This window comes from Electrona antarctica, assembly GCF_951216825.1.
Source record: "Electrona antarctica genome assembly, chromosome: 8".
Classification (NCBI taxonomy): domain Eukaryota; kingdom Metazoa; phylum Chordata; class Actinopteri; order Myctophiformes; family Myctophidae; genus Electrona; species Electrona antarctica.
This window is the reverse complement of record NC_136789.1, coordinates 25,119,333-25,146,861: the sequence shown is the minus strand read 5'-3', so window position 1 is coordinate 25,146,861 and position 27,529 is coordinate 25,119,333. Positions and strand designations below refer to the sequence as shown.

General features: G+C 40.2%; 3 protein-coding genes across 6 annotated transcripts in view; 1 reads left to right on the top strand and 2 right to left on the bottom strand.

The window, feature by feature from the left end:
• Positions 1 to 3,989: 3,989 nt before the first annotated feature.
• On the bottom strand, positions 3,990 to 6,869 carry LOC306928176 (gap junction Cx32.2 protein-like). The gene is made up of 2 exons (XM_079508104.1): positions 6,693 to 6,869; positions 3,990 to 5,758 (listed from the first exon to the last, which is right to left on the bottom strand). Exon 2 carries the CDS (start codon positions 5,712 to 5,714, stop codon positions 4,665 to 4,667), a length of 1,050 nt encoding a protein of 349 aa, XP_079364230.1. The 5' UTR covers positions 5,715 to 5,758; positions 6,693 to 6,869; the 3' UTR covers positions 3,990 to 4,664.
• A 2,390-nt stretch (positions 6,870 to 9,259) lies between these two features.
• Positions 9,260 to 11,270, bottom strand: gjb1a (gap junction protein beta 1a; the record flags this gene model as incomplete). 2 transcript variants are annotated; one of them, XM_079508069.1, is made up of 2 exons in its annotated part: positions 9,260 to 10,168; positions 11,150 to 11,270. In XM_079508069.1, one exon carries the CDS (start codon positions 10,152 to 10,154, stop codon positions 9,432 to 9,434), a length of 723 nt encoding a protein of 240 aa, XP_079364195.1. In that variant the 3' UTR covers positions 9,260 to 9,431. The 2 variants fall into 2 exon arrangements, with proteins under 2 accessions (XP_079364195.1, XP_079364194.1); XM_079508068.1 differs by lacking the exon at positions 11,150 to 11,270 and adding an exon at positions 10,453 to 10,480.
• A 4,435-nt stretch (positions 11,271 to 15,705) lies between these two features.
• The window catches only part of ophn1 (oligophrenin 1), a 42,863-nt gene continuing 31,039 nt past the window's right edge, over positions 15,706 to 27,529 (top strand). For all 3 annotated transcript variants that reach the window (XR_013790667.1, XR_013790668.1, XM_079508295.1), the window contains exons 1-8: positions 15,706 to 16,483; positions 18,110 to 18,205; positions 20,423 to 20,484; positions 21,413 to 21,484; positions 24,003 to 24,104; positions 24,227 to 24,337; positions 25,087 to 25,191; positions 26,738 to 26,867. Coding sequence is in view for 1 of the 3 variants with exons in the window: in XM_079508295.1 (XP_079364421.1) it covers positions 16,330 to 16,483; positions 18,110 to 18,205; positions 20,423 to 20,484; positions 21,413 to 21,484; positions 24,003 to 24,104; positions 24,227 to 24,337; positions 25,087 to 25,191; positions 26,738 to 26,867 (832 nt within the window). In the remaining 2 variants the exon portion in view is untranslated. The remainder of the gene's footprint in view (positions 16,484 to 18,109; positions 18,206 to 20,422; positions 20,485 to 21,412; positions 21,485 to 24,002; positions 24,105 to 24,226; positions 24,338 to 25,086; positions 25,192 to 26,737; positions 26,868 to 27,529) is intronic.

Genomic DNA, 27,529 nt, shown 5'->3' with positions numbered 1-27,529 from the left:
TTGCCCTTATTCTGTTCTCTTAGCCTTCCATATTAAACTCATTGCAACTGATGTATGAGCGAGCAGACACATGTGATTGATTATGGGCACATTTCCTAATAGAGGGTATGCACATGCATAAAGTCAGTGGCAAATTGTGAGTGGCAAAGTGTCTATAATGGTGACTCAACCAGGCAATCCAGGGGGTCCCCAAATCCGGTTTCCCATGACATTATAACTTATGTAACTTTTCTGTGGAAGTTCTTGACGTCCGACTTCCCAGTAACTGACAACGTTGACGCATCATCATACGTCACCAGGTTATTTACTGCACTGTTTCTCAACTAGTGGTCGTAAAAGCCATGCTGTAGTAGACGGTGTAGAGCAGGGCTAACCAACCAGGGGTTCGGGAGCTACCAGTAGCTCGCACGAGCCATTCAAGTAGATCCCGGAGTGAGCGGGTGTCAGACTGACAGGCAGCCAGCCATCACTACCAATACACAGAATGTGGATTTTGAATAGCTCGCAGTGATGGCCCCAGACATGTGTATCGAGTCATCAACTGCAGAGTTTGTTTGTTCTCTTGTTTGACCGCTATCCGTTGTGAACTTGTGATGCACAACTAAAAAGCCACAGAGATAAACAGCCTCTCACTCACTACTATACCTACACAGGCAAGCAGTCTGACTATGGAATAATACATTTGTCTTAATATTTTGGCATTGATTATCAGTATTTATTCTTATTTAAACTATAGTGTTTGTGTGCACATGCATTGAGCCTGTCAAAAAGTGTTTTTTTAAACATAGCCTATTTTAGTGGTAGATCATGGCTTACAATTGGGAATAAAATGGGCTCTTGGGCTTGAAAAGGTTGGTTACCACTGGTGTAGAGGGTTGTGAGATCTGTTTGGTGGCCATTAGTTAGTGTACTGTAGTTTATTGCCATATTATGCATGTATATAGATAGACCTTTATTGATGCTGCAGGGGAAATTCAATCACCAGCACATATGCTGGTGAGGCAGCACATATGCATTAAAAATGAATGCATACCAAAACTTTAGGAGGTTTAATGACCAGAATATGTGTGGGCACCTAGCATGGGCACAATAACCACAAAGAAAATACAACCTACATAGAACAGCACATAAGCAAAAATCTTAATGGCAATAACACACGCGCGTGCACGCACGCACGCACGCACGCACGCACCCATATATATATATATATATATACCGGTATATATTATTATTATTTTTAAAGAACTGGATATTTAACTCAATAAAAATAGGTTGCTTAAGATAGTTCGTAATATTGCGCTCAGCCAATCAAATATACTTTCCGAAATAAGGAGGCCTTACTCTGTATTCTTCTTACTGCATTATTATTATTATTATCATTATTATTATCATTTAAATAGATTAATGATGCATGTGGCTAAATACAAAGTAGCCTTAAAACCCATCTAAAATGACGATATTGCTGAAAATACCTTTTAAAGGAAAGATTTAGTTGACGTAAATACATGTAAGATGACCCGATAGCGCTGGCGAGATATTTATGGTGCCAGTCATTTATGGAGTGTGTATACTGTGGAATTCTGAAGATGTGTTGTTGTTTACTGCGATGTCAAGACCAAAAATGTGCGGCTATTTAAAACGTGTCTGTCATTTTCATGCTATCAATGGCACTTCTAAATTCCTATGTTGTTATGTAGGTCAGTTGAAGGTAGGGTGAGCGATTTTTGTTGTTGTTAAAATAAGTATTAAATAGCTCGGTATTCTGATGGTACTACTTGCTATAGATATAATGCAGATTTTAGTTACAAGATTCAGTTGTCTCTCCAGCTCTTTAGTAAATACTAGAAAATGTATTTTCAGGTCAGGATACCAATTTTATCCAATCAGGAGAGAGAACTTACATAGGATACAGGATAAACAAGTGTATTTGGAAGAGATGACACAAAATAAATGAGTAGACATAATTGGATGTGGAACACAATCAAATTAAAGCTGAAAAATGGGTGCTTCTCTCCTGTTTGGCAACCCACCTGAACATGTATTTTCTTTTTCTTATTAAAGAGATGGGAGACCTCTGCCACTGAACAAACAGTCAGTAAACACACAGGTCACACACATGGTCACTGGAACAACATATTTTCAGATGGGGGTCGGTGGCCACATATATTTTTGGGGGTCCTTGACATGAAAATGTCACAGACGCACAGATGTACCACAGACGAAAAACAGTCTAAGTCCAAATTTCATTCTGACCCCTCCACGAAAAGGCCTCGTTGTCCTGAACCCTTATCTATCATTTATACATTACGGATCAATAGTGTGGACTTAGACTGTTTTTCGTCTGTGGCATTACTGACATGGAAACATGGGTTTTTCAGAAAACTGTCAGGATTTAGAAGGTATTTGTAGAATCGTCCTCTGGTATAAATGCGGGTTAATTAATATGGGGATGGGTAATATATTTTTGAGAGATACTTTCCTGACTATATTGTGACTATTAGTTAATAAATAACAGTACAATTGCTGATGTAGGACAATGATTATGGTCTCCTTCCCCCAGTTTACTAATAATACTTCTGTGAGTGTGCCTGGAGGTATTTATAGAAGCAAAGAATAGCCCATTGAAGTACTTCTCACACCATTGGCGATGTACTATGGCATGTGTTGTAGAAATGCCCCCCCGTTCACACAACACACCATGGCCTGCATGTGTTACTGGAAACCAAACAGTAGCATCAAACTACTGGGACAATATACGGTTAAGTATACAGTTGGGTGTCACCGATATTGTCCCTTATCATTTGACCCATTTAGGCCTGACCTCAAAATTAAAAAAAAAATCCTTCTAAATCCTCCAGTTTTCTGAAATAAATATTTTCACGATTTTTCAAAAATAGCAGACCTACAAGCTCGTAGCGCGCCACTCGGTGGCGCGCTATGAGCTTGTAGATCTGCTATTTTTCAATAGCTAAATTATAACATAATGTTTAAAACACCAAAAGGGGTTCCCGCCCAAAATGGGTTAACTGTCCTTTTGCGCAGATCACGCAAACCTCAGAAAAAAGAAAAGGACAATATCGATGGCCTCCAACTGTAGGTTAAGTACGAATCCTTGACTGGATATTGTTTGAAACACTGAAGAGTTCAGTCCGTTTTTAAAATATGTATATGATCAACAATGTATTATGGAAGCAGACCCAGACCCAGTTTGAATGTTTGGATGAATCCATTTTATTTGATCACATTAAAAGGGTTTTCTCATCATAAGAAGGCCTCTTCTTGATGTAGTAGGTATAAATCTTCACCAGCAGCATTTTAACCACTTGAACCCCAGCATCCCTACCTACTCTGGGCAGAACCTTTGCCAGAAATAGCAGATCTGCAAGCATTGTGAGCTTGTAGATCGGATATTTTTGGTGAAGAGTTTTGGTGTAGAATGTAAAAAAGAGCATGCCAAGTACAGTTGCAACTCTGATCCATTTCTACTAATAATAAGTCTACTCTAGACTCAGGGTTTAAGTGGTTAACAGACCCATTCTGGAATGTGTCCACTCAGCATATTTGCATTATTGAATCATAGGAGCACTGTCTGCCAGTGAGAGGCCACTGTTCTGCATGCAATTTTTATTTATTTTTTCAATTCATTGAACAAATATACAACATTAAGCACTTTATTGTTAACTGAAGAAATTAGATGGGGGGGGGGGGGGGGGGCAGGACAATTGTATGTGGCATTCAATAAGATCGTCAAACTTTTTTGCAAAAGTTTTAAGTTTCTAAAAATGTTCTACACATTTTGAAAATAGGACTTAGTGGTTAAGTGACTCCATAAAGTGCCAGCCATCAGCCGTCTCCTTTAGTAGCTTACCGGTATAATCTCCATACCCCACTTACTATGTATAATAATAATAAAGCTTTATTTGTATAGCACCTTTTAAGAACCAGTCACAAAGTGCTTTAACAGAGAAACATATATAAAGACTTGCATGAGATTTACTGCTCATGTTCGTGTATCCAAGCTCACAACGTTGTGAGCTTGTAGCTCGGCTATTTTCTGCAAAGAGGTTTGGTGTAGGGGGGGGATTCTCGGGGTGAAAAGGAGCATATCAAGTACTAAGTATTTAAAGTTTAAGTGGTTAAATGTCTGACTTTGAGATGAACAAAAAAACATAAATTTATGCAACACTGATGATAGTAAAAAAAAAAGTTGTAAACAATGTAGTGGGGGTCCCTGTTTCATCTCTCTCTCTCTCAGCTAAGGGGTCCTTTCCTTACCCCTGTTCTATAGCATGCAGCCTAGGATGAGGAGGCTTGGTACAGTATATGGTTACGTCTAGGGAAGGCAGTGCGTCTCGTACCAAAATAGTTCACTGTGACCTTATAACCTAATCATAAACACTGCTTCATCTGGCGAGGGACTATGGATTGCCCTGCAATAATTCCCTCGTTACTTTACAATGTTTAAATCCACATTTTCACATCCTCACATTATTGCACAAATTGTGTAAAATATGTGGAGAAAAAAACAACAATGCCATTTCAGTTATGAAGGAAAGAACTGATTTCTTTCTCTTTTTTTCCTCATTTCAAGTAAATAGGTTGTAAACAAAAACAATGCATGCATCAGACAGCATCGTCTTTTATGCGTTATTGATGGAATCTACCTAGACCTTCAGATCATCTAGCCTGATTTTGTTATTGCTGTGCTTGCTTGATTGACTGCATCGACGCTGGTTGTCAAAGGGCGCATCAAAGACTGGACTAGATGTTTTCTTCTCCTTTCTGTCCTCTCCCTCCGGTTTACATTTCCTCTCGACTGCCAGGTTGTCTCTGTTCTGCTTGTAAGCCACTTTGCTGTTGTAGGGGCTGTATGCGGAGTTTGGCTCTGGCATGCTGTACTTGGCGTCCGCAGGGAAGGTTTCGGTGACTGCAGGGTGACCGGAAAAGTAGTTGTAGCTCGGGACAAAGGACAAAGGCTCACTCGCCTTTGAGATCTCCCTCGTGGCATGGGACCGTCTGTAGCGGAGGCCATGGCAACACTTGGTGAAACCCAGGTGGTACATCTCTATAAGGTTGAGCAGCAGAGAGAGGCAGGCCACCACCAGCATGAAAATGATGAAGATGGTTTTCTCCGTAGGCCGAGAGATGTAGCAGTTGACCACGTTAGGGCAAGGGAAGCGGTTACAGGTGTACAGCGGTTTCAGCTCAAACCCGTACAGTAGGTATTGAGCTACAATGAAGCCCACCTCCAACAGGGTCTTGAAAATGATATTGCACACGTAGGTTCGTAGCAGAGCCCCTTTGAGTACAACATGACCCGTTTCATCCTTGACTGGCTTCTTAACCTTGCCCGTGGGCAGCAATTGTTGCTTCTCAAGCGCCTTCTCCTTCTCTTTGGCCTTCTCCTCCATTCGCAGCAGATGCATGATGTGTCCGAGGTAGATGAGTGTAGGAGTGGAGACGAAGATAATCTGCAGTACCCAGAAGCGGGTGTGGGAGATGGGGAATGTCCTGTCGTAGCACACGTTCTGACAACCGGGCTGCTTGGTGTCGCATGTAAAGCCCGACTGTTCATCTCCCCACACTTTCTCAGCAGCGGCGCCCAGCACCATTATGCGAAAGATGAAGAGCACCGACAGCCACACTTTACCCACAACAGTGGAGTGCGTCTGAACCCTGTCCAGCAACTTCTCCAACAAGCCCCAATCACCCATAGTGGCGGCTCACACGTGTATTGTGATTTTATCTGGACAGACACCTGCAAGAAGAAAGAAAAAAATATATATTTACAGTATAAAAAACAACTACTACAAAAATAGTGCCCATGTTATACTGAAAAGTAATGTGAGTGGACATGCACGCTTGGGATATTTTACACTCTTATCACAGACAGTAGGCTACACTGCAAAAATCCATGGATATTTAACTCTGAATCTTTCCATTCTTGCACTCCAAGATAAATAAACACTCACAGTTTTGCAGTGTTTGTTACATTACACTTACAGTAAATGAACGGTCCAGTCAGATACATTACACAGTATAGATTAATTTGGCATACAGACCTTTTCTGTACCTGTCTGTACAATATGTTAAAAAGTTATCTGTTGAACATTGGTCAAAAGACGCTCCACAACCAGTAAGGCAAATCAGAATTAGAAATACCTTAGTTCTGATTAGTAATTAGAACCTGGTTACTTTTTGCCTGATCTGTGAGTGATAATGCACCACTTATACCATGCTGTAAGTCTTGAGATGCAGCAGCACCCAACAAGTTTTAGCTTACTTTCCTTACAGAATTTGGTTATTTAGTTGCTGGAGACCACTGGACGAGACTATCTTTCATCATGTTTCATCATATTCTTGCCCTCTATAATGCTTGTTGGTACAAACTTTTTTTTAAGTGCTCTATAAATAAACTTGACATGACTTGACTTGTAGTCGTAGGGATATGATTCCCAAGCTGACAGCCTTTTGAAGAATACAACCATGGTCTTTCTGCTCACACTACTGAGTGATTGAGCCAGGCATTTGAAGATGATTTGTGACTTGGATTTCACTTTTGAATTAATACAGATGTACTGTACAGGTACTGTACTGCAGCTTACTAAATGACAAGACAGATTTTATATGGCATGTGAAAGTAGCATAGCACAGTTGCAGTATCTTTAATTTTAGCACCAAATTAGACCTACCTGACAAAGTTCATCTCCAAAAAGTGGAGCTCTCCTGTCCACTCTGATATCTTTCCCTTCTGGATTGGTGATGATAGTAGCGCTAAAGTTTAATCAAATAATCACAACTAGCTGGCTTTAACTTTCAGCTAGTCGAGGTCCCTTACTCTGTCCCCAATGAATGGCTACTCTATGAGATAGCACAACTAGAACCCATGTGTGTACCTCTGTCAGTGTGCCAGTGAGGATGGAGGTAAACCTTGACTCCTGGGGAGAAGCGTGCTAAAGTGGCGTGTCTTCACATTTGACAGGCAGCCCTGTAGTCCAATAAGGACGAGGGATAGTCTTTCATGTCTAACTCTAAATATAATTCAGGGAGTGGCTATGCTGTCATGGTGTTGCGGTTTGGTGAGATGGCCTTTGACTATCCGGTTAGCGATATGGTGGGGATTATTTGGCATGTACTCTTGAGTGACTATTGATAGACGGACAGGAATTTCAAAGTGTGCTGATGGTTATATTGTCAACAGATGATATATGCTTGCAACACCTACAGGGTGAACAAAAATGAAAATGTAACACTTGACAACAAATTGTCTAACTTCTTCATTTAGAGAATCACCATGCACATTGCCAGGCGAAAGAAAACAACAATGACACAGATGATCGCATAAAATCACAATTAATTTTAATATTGCTAGTCTTTCAAGTAAGGCATCCTATACAGTCTAGCACGCAAAGAAATTGTAGGCATTCCAAGCTGTAGTTGTATGACTTATGAGGTGGTGAATATAGTCCACTTCAAACAGTGGTACGGTACGTGGGGCCGACTCCACTTGGGAGTTTGACACAAAGACATTGTAATTCAAAAAGGATTTATTTGATCAGAATAAAGTCAGCCTCTTCCTTACTGACTCTGAGCTTGCACAGTAACACCAAAACAGTTGCCTAAAATCACCAAATGACCACCTATGTGCCAGAAACAGAGAAATGCCCTCATGCTTGCCCTCGGCAGCTGTCCAACCTGAATCAACCTCCCTGACACAGTAACCCCCTCACATGACCGAGGCTATTGATAACCTCTAGAGAACTTAATTAGTTGGACTGTTTGAGTATATTTTACAGGTGGCAATATATGTCACAGGATCTCTTACGTATGTGTTTCTATTGCACAATTCCACTGGGTAAAAAACAAACCCAGATGCACATTTAGGCTTCATCTGGTTTAGTTCAGTGGAACATTGGGGTGATAATGATATATTTCTATTTTTATGATATATCACTGCCAACAACTAGTAAAAAGAAAGTTCTCCAATGTACTTTCTTTCACACAGTCATAATACTTTAGGCACAGTAGTAGTATAATAGAAAATATCATTAATTCACATTACCTGTAATATATTGTATGTAATGGACACCAAAGATATATATTGTTGGAATTGTCTTCCTGAATGTTTGAAACCTTCTCAAAGTATGAGGATAATTACCCAACTAAATAGGCTTTAAAAAATGACCTTAAGTTGCGAAAAAGATGATGTCTGAAGTCCAGATGATATTTTTCTGTGGCAGGCTATTGCTTCTTTAATTTGGGTTTGAAAGCAGACATCAATGTAAAAATACCTTTTTTTTTGTATTTTTTTTTTTTTTACATTGGTTCAAAATGTAAAATTTTGTTTATGAAGCAGAATAATATAACCCTTAAAAAATTGCTAGGAATTCAAATGGGGTTAGCATATAGGTTACATTTAATTTGTTTGCGGTTTAAGGCAAATGCAAGACATTTAATGTCATGATTGATATACTGTAAGCATTAATAATATTATATAATATTAACTGTTTAAGTTACAATAGTCTCAACATTGAATTAAAACATGTTCTGTAGATTTGGCCTCATTCATATATTATGTTCATAAATAACTAATTGCATGTAAAGAGAAGCAAAACCAGCTCAATAATAATATTATTGTAAGGCATTTTTAATGACAGTTTAACATATTATTATGTTAAACTGTCACAATGAAATAGTGATCCTAGATGTCGCTTCAGACATGGTAATGATAAATTATTATTTTTAACACTATTTAAATGTGCTAAAAAGTAATAATGAATTAAAATATAAATGTGTCCCCTTTCGTTGTTGTTGGGGTATCAGCCAAGTACGTATGCACATACCTGGTCCTCTAGGTTGTCTAGGTTGAAACCATCCTAACTATTAGGAACGGTCGGCAACTATTGAACAGCAGCAGTTAGGGTTCATTTTTTGCTCAAGGACACTTTGACACTAAGCCAGGAGGAGCCGGGAACCGAACCGGGAACCCAAACCTCCTGAGTCACTGCCGCCAGAACTTATTGATACACTTGACTACACCAAAATAACACTAAAGCTTATATCTGAAGTTTGGTTACAACACTTGATTTACAGATGTAGCCTACTGTATAATTGTGCCACCTTTCACATTGTGCACACTAACAAACATGTAGTTTATTAAAAAATAACTAATAACAATAAGAAATAAAATAAACGATACTGTAGCCAGTTCAATGTTGAGTTGAATCAGGTGATCTCACTTTCTACTTTTTGAGTGCTGAACATATGAATGTTCAATTTATCAAGTGAATATTCAATGGCAATTGTTATATATTATACGTAAAATCTACATTTCTCCCAAGATAAAGTTACCTGGATGGATGTACAGTAATTCCATTAGTCTTAGGTGGCATTTTCATGTCCTTTAGTGCCAGTACTGAGTCGCATGTTTGTTAGAAAGAGCAGAGTTTTTGGGAGATCCAAGCCCCCATGGTTGAATCTCCAGCATTGTGTATGTGCCTGCCCCAAGCCTTCCCAACCAAGAAGACCACTTCTGCAATATTGAGCACAATACAAACACCTGAAACAGCCAGCATGAACACAGTGAATACGGTCTTCTCTGTAGGCCTCGATACGAAGCAGTCCACCGTGTTCGGGCAGGGGTACGAGTCACACTTCACCAGCCGGATCATCTTGTAGCCAGGGTAGATCATATAAAACAGATACATGAAGATGACTTCAAAGATGATGCGAAACATCAGGCTGATGATGTACGTCCACCAGAGAGCACCTGTGATTTTCATCTTCTGAGTCTTAATCTGCTCCAGCTCTTTAGGACTGGCGCGTCCAGACAGTTTATGGAGCTTCTTTTCAATGTGGCGGCGGTGAGCCACATGCATCGCCACCAGCAGGGCTGGGGTAGACACCAAGATCAGCTGGAGTGCCCACAGGCGGATGTGGGAGATTGGGAAGAAGTGGTCATAGCAGACGCTGTTGCAGCCAGGCTGCTGGGTGTTGCAGGTGAAGCCAGACTTCTCATCGCCCCACACGCTCTCTGCCGCAACCACAAGAACCAGGATACGGAAAATGAAGAGGACAGACAGCCAGATGCGACCTATGCCTGTAGAGTGTCTGTTTACACCACTTATGACTGCATAAAACGATGCCCAGTTCATCTTCGGTTCTGGGTCTGAAAGACAAAGACATAACAACTGGTCACATAATTGTGTTGAACAGATTTTGCTTTTAAAATCGTCATCTAATTATCACTTTGCAATGATATGTTCCTTGCCTAAAGGGAAGATGCACCTTTACATCAAACCCAATATGAGCTGAAGATTTCCCAGTCAGAATCAATTTATAGCTTGTGGGAAATAGTTTTCCAATAAGTTTGAACTCCTTTGTGCTAGTCATCATTTCTCTCATGGTCCCAAACATGGCTTGGCGCCATTCCGCTAGAAATGTAGTTGTTACCAGGCTCAGCGGGTGGTGTAAGAGGCATAGGAGGCAGCCAGGGTGGAGGTCAACGTTTGCCCACTGGTTTATCATGGATATGAATCCAGAGGAGAAGCAAACCTCTCTGTGCCCTCTGGGGTTGGCGGGCCACTTAAGAATGCCAGACTATGATCTGGCATAATGCATCATGTGACCTGCTTTCACCAGTAGCAGGATGGGAGCCATGAAATTAATTTTGACATCAGCGGCAACCTTTGTAGTCTCTTCTATAATTTATCTCCATTGTTTGGCCGATGTCATCGAGCATGTGAGATGGTTGAGATCTGCATGCACTAGATAAGCCCACTACTTCCACAGCTTGAACTAGACAAGGCATATAGCATAGCACAGACCGTCCTTTGCAATGCACACACAAATTTAAACATGCTGTATCAACGGAGGAAATATGGAAGTTTGGACTAAATGAGAACTAAAAAGACAAACAATGTGTATATCACCAATTTGGTGATCTATTTGAAATGTATAGGCTATAACAAGATCTATAAAATTAAGAAATGTCCAAACATCTTACAGAAATAAGAGACTTGCTAATATTGTTGATTCAAGTAAACTGACAGACAGTAGCAGACCATTAGTAGGGCATACATAACACAACAATATTGAAACATAGAAAATTAACTATAATTGCTATAGCTTGATGTTCTAGTTACCTTACCTTCAGATGTAGTTAAAGAATATCATGCCCAGAAATATTTACGTCGACATTAGCAGCAGGTTTTGTTTTCATTAGTGTCTGGTAAAGAAGGCATTAGACCATGACTTTGCATTGCTAATTTCTTCTCACACTAGCCACTGCCCTGCACTGAAGAAGTCATATGCTTTTGTGTCTAACATTTGCATACAATAGCTCCATTTACAGGGAGAGGGAACAAACAAACGTCTTTTCAGATGAAACGTCTCGACCCAAACCAAGGAATCTGTGTGGGGAGATACGTATTTCACCCATTGCCTATTGTGCTGTGTTCTGGAAGGGAAGTGGAGGATGCTTTTGACGCAATATGGAGTAAAATGTACAAGAAAACAACAACAAAGAACGTCCTATATAAATGCTGGTTGGGCAAATCTTAAAGATAAGAGGACAGGAGTTTATTATACAAATGCTAAAACTGAATCAAATTGAAATTGCCTTGTTGTCTGTGCTCCCCAGCTTCTCTTTCCAGCCTCTGCATCCAGAATATGATTTTCAACTTTCACCTAGCTCTGGTCCATAGCCTTACTGCTCTTGCTGCCAGAGCTATGGACCAGAGCTAACTTTCACCTAGCTGGTCCATAGCCTTACTGCTCTACCTAGGTGGTCCATAGCCTTACTGCTCTTGCTGCCAGAGCTATGGACCAGAGCTAAGCGATTCACCCGTTATCACTGTATTAAATAGACACAATCAACCGTTATCAGGACGTTGGAATACGGCCAATATGGCCATACTGGCATACTAGACATTGTGGTGTTTGGCTGAACGTGTCATTTCCAACTTTATTGTCGGCGCATGGAAACTAGGGGCTACTAATATTCTCTGCCTATCGGGACGTAACTCGGATGGCGCTGAGTCGGGTCTGGTGGCCTTCGCAACGTTTGTTGTTGTGACATGTGTTGTCTGTCTGATCAATGTCAGCCACCACGGTAAACAGTGATTCAACAGGTGATGCTCCTTGGATGCTCCCTGCTGGCAAGTCTGTCAAAAAACATGTTACAGTTAGTAGCCTACTGTTAGGTCACACCTATAGGTTATAACCTTTTCAGGCCGTGACCCCCCAAAATAATAACACTTTAACTGGGGACTCCCAGTCCAACAGTTGGAATTGTAGGAGTTGAGGCAATACATTGAGTTTGACTCGGTTATACAGATAAGAATTGTAAAAATAGCTCATCTATTTGCACGCCTCTTTCTTAGTTATTGTTTTTACAATTTGGCCAATGTTTAACCATTTTTCATTGAAATGTTGATTACTGAGTTTGTTGATTAATGATGCAATGAAAAAATCATTTCAGGTCTTAAAAAGTCCTTAAATGTTCACTTTAGACATGTACCGATACCTTGTATACATTCAACTGTACTATACGTTCGTTTGTTTACTGTTGAGTGAGAAAACTAAGGTGCACAATAAGCTAATCCTCTGGGCTCTCCTCTCCCAAAAGAATAATTTGGGGTCCCCGCTGGGGGTCCTGACCCACAGGTTGAGAATCACTGATCTATCCCCCCTGACTGTGAAATTGATTGTTGTGGTGTTTTTTTTGTATCAGTCTGAGTCTCAGTTTGAGTTAAATAGACCATGGACATAATGTCATTTGAAATAGTTTTTTGGGGAAACATTTAAATTAAAAAAACATGTAAAAAATATAATAACAATAATAATAACCAGTAAGACGGCCTGAGGGCGAGAAGCGACCTCGCCCTAAATGCAGAGGTCGCGCTGAAACAGCTTCTTAATACGGCATGAGAAGCAGGAGTTAGACTATTAATCTGGTGTCAGTGAGGTCAGCGGTGATGTGAGGTGAGGATGTAGAGTTGCTGGCCGGCTCCATGTATGGCTATCCAGGGTTTGATGAGGTCTGTGTCGTGATCTTCATATATGGAGATCCAGGTGATGATAGTCAGCTCCACATACAGTATGAAGATCCATGTGTTGTACCAACTTTTTGAACTTGGTTCATTTGCAAGTGTGACTCGCGTCACGGCAACCACACTGGTTATCATGAGACTGTCACAATATGATCATATATTGACATTCCCATATATGGGCTTAAGATTGATGACATCAGGGATCTCCATATATGGGCATAACAAGGATTGTATTATTTTGGCATTGTCTGGGAATGCCCATATATGGACCTTTTTTCCTTTTTTGATGTCATGGAGACAGCCATATATGGAGTGTGTCATGAGGCGTGATGTGGTGTGACGTGTCACGAGGCGTGACCAAATATGGAGGTTAGGTGTGACATGACATGACATGACATGACATGACATGACATGACATGACACGAGTGACGGGAAATGCAGGTTTTCATGGTAACTGTGACCTATAGTCGCAATAATAAACAAATTAATTAATTTTAAAAATGGAGAGAAAAAAAGAAAAAAGGTTTTAAATGTAGGACTCATATTGTATAGGTTGCATTCCTGGGGCGTATCCTCTGAGCGCAATGTATATTAGAACACTTAAAAACTAATTTTTCAGTGGTACATTATAAAACTCTGGTGGTGTTATTCTGGGAGGAAGTCTGAACAGAATGTCCTCTTGATAATTATTGGTCAGTGCTGGTCAAATCTAAATATTTCCAGCTCTGTTAAATTGATTCTGTTTAAGTAACTGAACAGATTTTGTCTGGAACATATGAGTTTGAATTATGTCAGGTAAGTGTGTGTGGTGGATGGTGGTGCTCAAAGACAGCAACGTTCCTTTTATGGTCTTCAGAATGTTGCCTCCCAACTGCTTCTGGTCATCTAGCATTCAGAGATTGTCCCTTGAGACTAGGGGCTCCATTTTCGTCACCGCTAAACCCCTTATCCCTAAACTTCTTTGCCTTTTTTTTAATATTTTGAAAAACATTTTTGAATAGTTCAACTAGCCAATCTACATTGACACGTTGTGAGCTTGTAGACTGGCCATTTTAACTATTCAAAAATGTTTTGCAAAATAGTAAAAAAAAAAAAGAAGTTTAGTGATAAGGGGTGTGACGAAAATGGAGCCCTAGTAGTGAAATGTAGCAGCACATCTAGCAGCCATAAAGGAGGACATCTGGATAGCAGTCTTGGCTATGTGGTGTAGTAGTGTATTGTAGGGGGCCATCTGTAGTCCAATAAAGAGATTGCAATCGTTTCTCAAATTGCAGTCAGAGCCAGAGTGCTAGCCTACAATTCTCAGAACACATTTATCATAATTAACAATATTATAAATATAAATAATAAATTACTATATGCCTACATGTTGCCCCATAAGCAAAATTGCCTTTTTCCCCCCACTACAAGGCAAAATAAAAATCACTTTTTATATACTGGGCCTTTAGTTTAAGGTTTAAGCCAGCACTGACGTGAGAAAATATTTATGTTATGAATCACATTTTTGAAAAACTTTTTCAGCCAGAGAAATAAATAATTTGATGAGGGAGGGAGAGAAATTGATTTCCAAAGGCCATGCACGTTACGCTTCCATACGCTGCACAGCACACCCTGTGGTCCCTGACTCCCTGTCATGTCAAAGCTTCTTTCACCCATATCTATGCTTTCACCTATGTGGTTTTGATATTGCAATTATACAACAATGGTGTAAATATAAAATATTTTAAAGGGACACTTCACCCTTTTTGCAAAAAAAAGAAAAAGTTATATATGGGGTCTTTATGTGTGTAATATGTGGTTTTAGATATTTTTGATTTGTGTACATGATGTCATGGAACTGGGCTCACTTACTTCCTGGACTACATGTTGTCCCAGTAAGACCCAAGCCCCCAGGGAGGCTCTCCAGCGTTGAAGCACTCGGCCCTAGTGGTTAGAGCGTGTGTACTGACCATATAAGGAGTTCCTCCCTGTCCAAAAAAACCTTACAGTGCGTTTTAACAGCGGGCGAGCATCGGCCGACACATTGCCCAATCGCCCGTTATCGCCCGAAAATATGTTTTTGTTTGTATCTTTTCGGGCGACGTTCCTCCGCCCACTTTTCGACCATCGCCTGTTCGCCTGCTATCGCCGGTAGTCGCCGGGTCCCATAGACAAATAATGCACTTCCGGAAAATTCGTCTGGCTGTCGCCCGCTGTTAAAACGTACTGTTCGGTTTTGTTTTTGGCTAGGTGGCCCAGCCTTCATCCAATCAGAATAGAGAGGGGCCTTCCGCCAATCATGATCGAGCGGGGGGCGTCGGGCCTTGGTGTGTGTGCTGTTGGCCTGTCGCTTGTCCCCCCACTGTAGTGCATGCATGTCAGCATGTGCACATCTTGTTACCGGGCGGACCAGGGGGGGTTTACCAAATCACCCAAATCACTTTAATATTAATAGTCATCCCAGCCAGGCCAAGACCTACATTTTTACTTAATTAAAATGAAATACTTTCTTTGACAAAAAATGAGAAGGGCTCAATCTTGGACAAGTTTTGTCTTGATTTTACAATTTACATAGATTTTGCAAATTTGCAGAAGTGTGAGAAGAGCCTGTCTCTGCCCCTTTAAGGACCTCATGGGTGTGGGAAAGAGGGGTGTCCCGAGGAATCTGGACGCGTTCCGTTCCGTTCAGTTCCATCTCTAGCTCCTCTTTAAAATATGTGGAATCAAAGCGCTGTGTTCCACTGCGAGTGAAATCACACGTTAAGAAATGTGTAGTGAATCACGAGTGGTGTCTTTTCCTCCGAATAGGTTTTTCGTCCAGCTGATTTAGCGAAATCTGTCCAAAAGGACAGAACGATGTGTTGTGAGAGGTAACACGGTTCTTGGAATGGAACGCTCTCTCTTTACGCTCCCTCCACATCGGACAGCTCTCCTCCTAAATTACGCCGCTCCTCCACTCCCAACAACAAGGAACAACCGGGGCAGTAAAAATGACAATGTAGTTGCACAATACTACGGTGCACTGTACACAGGAGTCATGGAAATACATGTATGTGTTGTTGTAGTTTGAGTGACTTCGCTGTACGGCACGCGACCATACTGCATGGCTGCAGCAGCGGGCTACCAAGGACCCCGTGGTTTGGTTTCTCTGCTGTACCGAGGAGAGAACGCGGACTGCAGCTGAACGTGAAGTCCAGAAACGAGTGATATGACAATAAACCAGTAACACAATTGACCGCGCGTGCCTATAAATACTCGATAATTGAATCAACAGTGTGTTAACTTCGTTAACGCAACAATGGGGCATCCGCCTCTCGAGTTCAGTGACTGTTATCTGGACAGTCCCGGCTTCAGGGAGAGACTCAAGTGTTATGAAGTTGAATTGGAGAGAACGAGTAAATTTCTCAAAGATGTCATCAAAGATGGCAACAGTGTAATCAATGCAATAAAGGGTAAGCGACACGTCTTCTCTCCCGTCTCATTAGTAGATGTAGCCTTAAGCATTATAGCCTACTGTAGCCGATCATTATGTGCATTGTTTACAACACAACGGTTGGGCCATTTTGTGATCTGGCGAGTGGCGATCATTCTGTGGAGGCCTTTCATGTGGGGGAATGGGCACACATTCAAAGGTCTTGGCAGTGGGGTGGACTGCAGCATTTGACCGAGGGACATATGAGCATGATACTGGGAATACATCATGTATCATGCTGTAGCATTTTATCTTTTTTGTTTAATGTAACTTGACTGCTTTGTTACAGTTCTTACTGACATTGCACTAAGTATGCTTCTACTTCAAAAGTTAGATTGTGTCCAGTCAACTGCACCTGTCTGACTTGGTTGTTTCTGTTGACATTTTTGACCAATATCATTGATGATGGCATGTCAAATGTCAATACTGTACAGGTCTTTGTCACACCAACGAGTGGAACAGTGTTTGTTTTGTATGGACCACCAAGATTAAATTAATCTTAAAACACTTAATGCCAAGCTTTTTATCTTGAAAACAAACAAACATAGGTATAGTCTTTCTGCAAAGTGGAGACGGTCCACTCCATGATAGCCTTTGCCCTGGACAGAAAAGTTTGTTGGGGAGTCTATTCAAAGAACAAATTATCTACATTTATACTAACCGAAAACAATGCATGCAATGATGCATGCAAATAATGCATCAATGTGCAAGTTCAATATTGCATTGCACAACATTTGTGGTTGTGTTTAGTTCCCCATATCCACTCAGACCTGTTTGTTACCATTGTTCCTCTCTGATTGAGTGCACTGAGAGAGCACATGATATTATTACCTACCTTAGCCCATATCTGTGATGTTTTGATATGTTTGGATTAGTTAGTTAGAATTCAGGAAGTGCAAGAATTGCTGTAAGCACCACTAAAGTTTGTAACATGAAAATATACTGTCTGGCACATACACTATCAAAAGGAGAGTCTGACAACAGATGTTTTGAGTTGACCAATATTTTGTAAAAAACAAAACAAAACAAAAACTATCGATTTGAACACACCCGTGTAATGTGAGAAGTGAGGGGCGCTCTTTCTTATCATCATACATCATCTCGTTTGCCTATATAATAAATAACATAACCCAAAATAGGGACACCAGATTGAAAGTGGTTAAAACCAGGACACACCAGCTGCATAATTGCAGATACTGATGAATAAAATAAAATAAAATCACACCCGTGTGAAGTGAGGGGCGCTCTTATCATTATACATCATCATATAGTACATCATCTCATGAACTGTAACTGAATTGATGTGATTGGTTAGCCGATTTGCTCGTCTACATATGACATAAATTTCTCCTTTTTCATTGTCAATGGCAAATATGAGACGTGTGGGGACAAAAGCTGTATATAGGAGGTGCTAGCGCCCCTCAAAAATGGCCACTATTAGTAATGGTGGCCATTTTTGAGGGGCGCTATTATCTAAGCAGTAATAGTCTATTACTGCCAGATAATGGTTGTATCAGCTGGGATATAATGTAATGTATAATAATACAATCTTCCTCCACTGGTAGTGAAAGTGAAGCTTTGACATAAACAAACTACTTTTTTGCAGGTTATTCTGTGGCAGTACAGAAGTTCTCGGAGACACTGGGGGTATTCAAGTTCGACTTTATCGGTGACTCCCTAACAGATGATGAGATTAACATTGGTAAGATGATGACATAGACCAGTGGTTCCCAAACTTTTTCATGTCAAGGACCCCCAAATTGACTCATTAGCAAGCGGACCCCCCCATTAGAAAAGAATATGCCAGAGACCGCCCATAAGAGAAGATTTTTACGACTAGCAGTGATTCTCAACCCGTTTAATTTCAAAGACCAACAGTTTGACATGCATTAGTCTACTGACCCCCATTTAATGGCATTTCTATCTCTGGGACTCCCAATTTGTATTGTAAAATCAATGTTAATTAGTGTGGTTGCCCTAAAGGGCAACCAGACTATTGTAATTGTAACACTTTATTTCGCTAGAGTAACCCTACACTTTGTAGTACTACTCCTCCTACAGTTTTGACTGTACGCACTTGAGCCATATCTCAAATTGACCGGAATAATCGGGAATGGTGTGCTTGCTCGTTTCTAAGAGAAATGTTGTATAGTTTAATTGATATTAATTTATTCGTGCATTAAATGTCCCCATTGACATGAATGGGAAAATGCGAAAAATCACGTTCAAGTATTTTTTCCTCGGAGACCGTAAAGGCTATAGTTACAAAACTTGGAGGGATAATTCGTAATACTGACTAAAATTAATTAACTTATAATTATATCGGTCGGCCTCATGGTGGCACTATAACAGCCCACTTTACGTTTTGGCTTATAACTCTTGAACCGTAGGTCGTAAAATCAAAATAATTTTTTTTTGCCCTGGATTCCTTGGGTCATGACGCATCTCCCCATATAGGCCACGCCCATTTGCGTCAGGATAGATTTTTCGCCATTTTGAATTTTCTTCAATACACACTTTTATTTTCTAAATCTACAGATTTTGTCAGAATCTCACAGAAATCGGTACAATTGATCGCTGGACCTATCCGACCGCGTTTAATTTTTTTCCAGATTTTTAGAATTTTTTTTGTCCGTATCGTTCGGCCTTAATCGTCGTCCGAATTTAGCGGGAGGGGCCTATTTTACAAAAATGCCACAAATCACGAACGGAATGTCCAATCCATCCCAAATTTGAATCAGATGTCGCGGGTGGTTTAATCAACCAAAATCCAAAAGCGATTACATTTTCATCCATAGGGGGCACCGCAAATGCGAAAAATGTAACCGTTTCTTGCAGAAAAAAGATTTTTGGGGGGATAAATCCCCTCCGAATTACTTACGCATGATCGCAGGGGTGACGCGACATTGTAATTGGCTGGCAATATCAGTGGGAGGGGCATATGTAAGCCACTGCGGCAACCACACTTTGCAATTTTTTAAAATTGCGACCTTTCTAGTTTAACTCTGTATCTCTGAGACCCCCTTTCCACCAAAAAAACGTCTGTTCAGAACCAGTGCGGTTCCGAACCTTGGTGCTTTTTGCGAACCGGTCACGAACCGGGTGCATTTCCACCAGATTGAACCCTGGTTCATTTGGTGGCGTTATTGTACCTAAACACAAAATGTTGAAAAGGAGGAGGATCCGTCATACACGCAAACACCCCGAGGGCGTTGCACAACACAAGCTGATGTAAACAGTATCCACAAGGTTGTGATGTTACAGTAGGGTTACAAGTTATTACTTGTAACTATCAGATATGTCCCGCAAGCCTCAGCTGGATTCTGGATCGCGATGCATCCGTACGTTTGGATCGTTTCCCACTTTGGAAACCACTGACGTAGACAATGTATCATTCCTTCAGTGTTAATTTTCAGAGCTATTTCCATCGTAATACAGAATTTGAGGAATTCATAATGATCATTCAGTCATTCATTAGTATGTGTGGTCTTATTTTTATTTATTTTTCACAGTTTTGTTTATTCAAGATTTCAGGGTATACAGTAAATCAAATAATATGACAGTATATGTGACACACCCATATGGAACATACCAAAGAGATAACATGTACATATAAATGTCGTGACCACTATATGCAAAATATTGTGGTAGCATAAAAGCAATTGTATAGTCCTATGCTAACAGGGAAGTGATGACAGTTACAAACCACATAACCTGAATCAAGTTTTGAAACAAAAACACAAACGTAAGACAAGACAAGGCAATGTGTGGTCTCTTAATATTATGTTCTGTTTGTACAGTGTAACTATCCAGGTCTAATGGTATTTGCATGTTTATTTCATATATTTTATTTGTTTAATGTAATGCATTGCAATGTACTGTTACTGTATATAATAAACTATTGTTTCTTTGCCTTTAGCTGAGTCTTTTCAAGAGTTTGCTGGTCTGCTCCAGGAAATTGAGCATGACAGGATGATGCTGGTGGGTTATCAACATCCTCTTCGTTCACGCGACATCCTCTTTGACCATGTGTTTTGTTCTCATGATACAACAATACAAGGATATTGACATGTCACACTCTAGTGCCTCTTCCAAACTCAAACGGCCAAACAGACAATCGCTAAAGTAATTCCCCTTCCTTATTATTCACATAAAAGAAAACTGTGTGCCAGCAACAAGAGGTGCACCCTTAAATGTAACATAAGATCATCAAGGAAAGAGGCGCAGTACTCTCTCATACCCATATACAAATAACTCCATGATGCTTCATCATTCAGGACTAAATTAGGTTTAGAAAACATATCATGACTTTTTATATTTATATATTGTGCATGACAAGTAATTCCTGTTAGACTGGGTTTTCCAGCTATAGCTGGCTATTGACATGATTATACAACAGTAGAGCCCAACCTATGCCACATTGTCGGGTCTGATGCCGATCCCGATTTTGGAGAATACTAGCCCACCGATTACGACGTTTGGATCATGTTTTTCAAATTCGTTTATAATATATTTGAAAAACTTTAATTTAATTTATGTCTGAGTTTGTGGCCACTATTGTATTGTATTGTATTTTTTATAAACCTTCAAAAAATATTACACTATAATGATATGCCCAAAATAGGGATGCCAGGTTGAAAGTGGTTAAAAATTAGACAAATTGATTGTATGATTGCCTATAATTATAGATAAGTCCAAACTGATGTATAGCTCAATAATCTCTAGCAGCCAACCGTGGGCCAGATGAAGTTCTGGTGATAAACAGTGACATCTACTGGTGTCTTTTCTTCCTTGTTTTCAGGTTTTATTTCATCTTTATATTTATTAATGGTGTTGTGTTTACTTTGCTGGTGAGGTTTCCTTATCCATTTTGTCATGCAAACTACTGTCGTATACTTTTCCATTTCAGGTTCAGAATTCCTTTGATCTGCTCATTAAGCCCCTGGAGAAGTTCCGCAAAGAACAGATTTCAGTAACAAAAGTGAGTTGATTTTTGTTGTAAGTTTACTCTTCAATATAAAAAATGGATAGCAGTGGATTCATTGTTGTGGATTCATTGTTGTGTTCACAAACACAAGGTGTGGAGTTTCACAATTACCTTTGTACTTCTGTGACAGCTCTACCCAGACCTCCCCAAAGAATTGTATAACACCACTTCTCTTAATGACAACCTTACACCGTATATAGGCCAAGACATGACAGCCTTCACTATGTGAGATGAGATCAAATACAATACAGTACACAAAACATACTTGTCTTATTGCACTTAGTTATTGCACATGGACTCATGAATCTTGCTGATTCAGCAGCTTAATCAAATGCGGAACCCATGAGTTTATAGGTGTATTTATGTTTTGCATTGGGGAGCCTAAAGTACCTTTCTGAGGGAAGTGAAAGCTTGCTGGCCAGTCTCAACATGCTCCTATAATGATTTTGGAACAACAATTTTGGAGCAGACCCTAAGCCACCTGGAAACGTTTATTTTTAGCTGCACATGTGTTATGAGCTAACTGCATGGGCACTTGGACAGCAGGAAAGCCACAACAAAACATAGTCATTGAAACACGAACAGAACGTCGGAAACGAACGCAAACAACCCCCCTTAGACAGCACTTCTTAGACTTATATAGCATTTGAAACAGACTTATAGCATGTCATGTAGACAGCACAATAAGTGCATTGTATGTAGTCATAGCACTTCATAGTATATATGTACAGCATAGTATAGCATATATGTATAGTTTATATGTATAGTGTCATTATATAGATATGTTCTAGTTATAGTTTATATGTATAGTGTCATTATATAGATATGTTCTAGTCACGTTCTTAGCTTACGCATGTTTCGCGATAAATGCATTTTACATATGTGATGTATTCCCATGCTTTTTGTTCTTGCTTAATGTAAATCGTCTGCTAAATGCCTAAATTGTATTGTAAATTGTAAATTGTAAACAACACAGAAACATATACACGTTTTGCTTGATATTTGAAAAAAAACTCATGTTTAGTCTCCAAGTGACACTTAACACTGGATGTTCAGCCAACAACATTTTAAAGATATGAACATAAACAAAACCATATTTTTAGTTTTTTACATTAGGCTGGTATGCCCAGAGTAGACAGCTATTTGAGCTTTCTTTGCCTTCTTTGTTCTCTGAGCCAGAACTGCAGCAGGTGATCACAATCATTGTGAGATGGCATGTGATCCAAGGTGTACACAAAACTAAAAGGCATAGTCTGAGTGAGTGGGATGTGAAGGAGGTCATTTGAATACAGATTCGAGGGGACTCCACTACATTTTTAATGGGGAAAAAAAGAAAGAAAAATCCTCTCTCTCACACTTATGCCAGAGTTCCAGTGATTACCCTCTCCTGTGCCAATGGTGGCACCCGTGCCCAAGGCTGCGGCTGCTTACTCTTGGTCGAAGCAAATGCATGCCAGCCAACAGTGTGTGCGTTGAATAAAGTGGTGTTTTAAAAGTACCAATCCACAGAGGTCTATGTAAATCAGTGCCATTCTTCAACTCCAGTCTTGCATTGTGTGTGTTTATTTGAAACGGAAATTCTAGTAGCCTGAGCCCTGGCTAGATGAGACTGAAGAGTGTCTAAAGTGGTACACAAACTCTCATGAATTTTGCCCGCATTTTTGCGAGGTACATGGGGGCTCAATTTGTTGCTCAATTTGCTCTCCGCAGTCACAGAAGAATCAGATACTTCCACTAATGGGCTGGAGTAATTCACTGTGACAATATATAGAAAGTTAGAAACCAATATTTAGAACCAATAATGACAATAACCAATGTTTGAGGAGGTGAAGGTTTCATGGCCCACGGTGCTGGTGTTGATTATTGTGGGCTGTCCTGTGGTTGATATGGACTGTTTCCTTTAGTTTAATGTATCAAAATGTATACAATTTCAAAATATTCAAGGTAAATCTCTACATTCCAGCACCCTTCTTTCTTTTTGCTTATCCTTATCCATAGTTTTCTTGCCTTATAATGGAGCACACAGTTTCTTCAGGACCCGTCTAGTTTTGTTAATAACCACATAGCCTCTCGAGACAGACAATGTTGGCTCACACACAATTTCCAAATGCTTCCTCCTAACAGTGTGCAACAAAAGTGTTGAAAATGCGAAGAAAATACATTTGTCTTGCATTTATAAATCTGCAAATAACTACTACTGTAAATCAAACTGATTGAAGCCTATCTAACTGGCTGCAGAAATGGAGAAAAAACAAACATTTAAAGACATTTTACAATATCTATTAATTACATATATGATAAAATACATTTTCATGTATGGAAATGATCACTTTTGCGAGGCATAGTTACAGACTGTAGCATTTGGAAATTATCTGGCTTGAGAGATTAATAACCACAGCCTACAGTATACTGTATGGTTGTATGTGTCTTGTGTATCCAAGGGCACCCGTCCTTTATTCATGAATAAGTCTGTGATCTTAATGTTAATCATGACTGTTTATCTTTCCTTTAGGAGCGAAGGAAGAAGTTTGAGAAAGAGAGTGAAAAATATTACTCCCAGGTAGATAAAAACCTGAATCTCTCCGCCAAGAAGAAAGAGAGTCAGCTCCAAGAGGTTATTAGCTGAACTGTACAAAGATTTACCATCAATTTACCATCAACAATATGCAGTATTATGTTAAGTGGAAAACCTGTTTTCTTGTTTCTGTTTTCGTAAACCCTCTGTCTCAACTTTAGGCGGATGAACTTCTAGACAAAGAGAGAATGAACTTCTATGAGTCGTCGGTGGAGTATGTGTATCAGATCCATCAGGTGCAGGACAGGAAGAAGTTTGACGCGGTTGAGCCTGTGAGTGCTGTCCATCATCTCCCACACTTCCTCTTGCTTACATGGTCCCACGCATTGTACAGAGTGATGGCTGGAATCAAATCAAACAAATAATTAAAAATAGAATCATGTGGATCTTGGGATCCACCTGGGTACGGCCGGCGTGGCTCCAAAGTGGCCACCCTGTGACGTCAGTCATCTGTGACGTACAGTAGCCTACGACGTATGGACCCACATTCTGCGAGGTTTCAGCCGTAAAAACACAATCACTAAAAACATCAGCCATATCAAACAAAGTGTATAGTGAATTTTCTGGAATCTGATCAAATCGTGCCTTTTTATAGCAAGGCTGGCAAACTGTTAAGTCCTAATCACACCAAAGGGTCGAGATGGTTTTAGCGTTGTCCCTGCGGTGTGATATGTCCTGTTGCACGTTGACGCGCGTCGTCCCTAGTGATTCAACGCATGGAATTCAATGGCCCAAACCACACCAAAGGGTCGAGACGGTTTTATGGCCATGTCGCTTCTTCCCTATTGATGCCCAGTCAATGTTCACCAATTGTTGTTGGACTTCACATGCTTCAACGCGCCATCCCTTTGCGCCATCCCTTTGCTCCTTTTAGAATGGAAGTGAACAGGGAAGCTGATGATGGGTTCTGACGTGTATGAAGCACATGTGTGACCAACCATGCACCAAGTGCCACCGTCACTTCGAGAATGATTTATATTGGTGATTTTGACACTCCCCAATCTATGCTTTCGTTGGACAGGTCCTGGCATTTCTTCACAGCATTTTTACACTCAACAACCTGACAGTGGAGATGACTCAAGACTTCATGCCCTACAAACAGGAACTGCAGCTCAGCTTGCAAAATGTAAGTGAAGTGATGTACACTGAGGTTTAAAGGATTGGTTCCCAACCTCTTTATACTGAAGTACCAGCTCAGAAAACATTTGGCTCTCCAAGTACCACCATAATAATTGATGTTAAAATACAGGAGCGTATACCTGCCCTTTTTGTTCCATTTCTAAGCGGCCAATGACAAAATTCTGTCTAATCACTAATCAGCACAACTGATGATATTTCTAATGTGATTAATCCGTTCTCAGATCTTCTATTAACGGCTAGGTGTGCTGTTATGCTCATTTCAGAACGGCTGGATATAGCCTATTTGCTTGTTCAGAAGAACTACCTGTAGTAATATAAATATTTCATTCCACTTTTGTCTTTTTTCCTCCTTTTTTTGGGGCGACTCATCTGTGTACCACCAGAGGGGGGCTTAACCCATTTTGGGCGGGAACCCCTTTTGGTGTTTTAAACATTATGTTATAATGTAGCTATTGAAAAATAGCAGATCTACAAGCTCATAGCGCGCCACCGAGTGGCGCGCTACGAGCTTGTAGGTCTGCTATTTTTGAAAAATCGAAGAAAACTGTCAGGATGTAGAAGACATTTTTAGAATCTGATCTCAGGTCAAAATGGGTTAAGTAGCACCAGTGGTACCAGTACCAGTGGTTGGGAACCTCTGGTTTAAAGGATCATACCGGTGGTCTATGACCATGAGCCATGACCCACATACTTGATTGACATGAATGATGACCGTTTTCCAAAGCATACAACAGTGTTTCTATTGCAGAGGAAGCCTTTGGAATCTTTTCATTTTAGTATGAAATGAAAATAAACTTGCAGAGGCTTAAAACACCCAAATCTCTTAGAAATTCAATAATCCGTGACTTCTTTACCACACAATGATGTTCAGCCAACATTGACAGAGGTAACATTTCAATTACTTTGGACTAGAGAAAATTTACCAAACACCAAAAAGTCAATGTTTATATAGCTGAACCAGAACCCATGAATATACAATGCAATATGTATATATCTATAATGGCTAGTGGTGGAAAGTAACTTAAGTACATTTACTCAATACTGTACTTAAGTAACATTTTGAGGTATTTGTACTTTACTTGAGTATTTCCAATATTTTTACTTCTACTCCACTACATCTTGGAGCCATTTCTTTTTTTACTTTTACTCCACTACAATTATTTGAAAACATAAGTTACTAGTTACATTGGAGATTTTAATTTAGATTAGAAAACCACTTCAACCCTATACATTTGAGGCCATTTGAAAATAGCAGATCTACAAGCTCACAATGTGTCTCATCGATGCATTGTGAGCTTGTAGAACAGCTATTTTCAAAAGATTTTGTACACATTTTGAACTTGTGAAATGAGACATTCTGCAATTTGAGTACTTTTACTTTTAGTACTTTTAAGTACATTTTGATGCCGACACTTTTGTACTTTTACTTGAGTACATCTTGAATACGGGACATCTACTTGTAACGGAGTACATCTACATTGCAGTATTTATACTTTACTTTTCCCACCACTGATAATGCCTTTCGTGTACAGACAAGGAACCACTATGAGAGCACACGGGAGGAGATGGAGGAGCTGATGAAGAGAATGAAGCATCCATCAGAGATTTGTAAAATACATAGCCATGGAATCATGGAGGGCTACCTGTACTGTCAGGAGAAGTGTAGGTATACCAGCCATGCACATACACACACATTTTGACTGTGTTCTCTCTTAGGGTGCACTCACACGGTTAATGCAATTCTCTGTGCTCGTTGGATCAATGCTGTGTTGTGTCATGGCCGCCCAATGCATTTCCAATGGAGGTCACATGGTTTGACACAACATTGTGTTGTATGAGGGGGAGGGGCGCAGTCGAAACACAGCTGAAAGCCATACAACAGACCCCTCCCCCTATGTTGTGTCAAACCATGTGACCTCCATTGGAAATGCATTGGGCGGCCATAACACAACACAGCATTGATCCAACGAGCACAGAGAATTGCATTAACCGTGTGAGTGCACCCTTAGGCCTCACTCAGACCTTTAAAACATTGATGCATGCTTGTTGTATGAATGTTGTGAGTGTCATGGCCGCCCCAATGCATTTCCAATGGAAGTCACATGGTTTGTAGTCCACATTTTGGACTACAAGCTGTTGTATGGCTTTCGGCTGTGTTTCGACTGCGCCCCTCCCCCTCATACAACACAAATGTTGTGTCAGACCATGTGACTCCCATTGCAAATGCATTGGGGCAAGCTGTGTCACACCCTTTGTATACAACAAGCATACAGCAATCTGTTGCGACCGTGTGAGTGAGGCCTTTCTCTGAAACGGGTATCTTT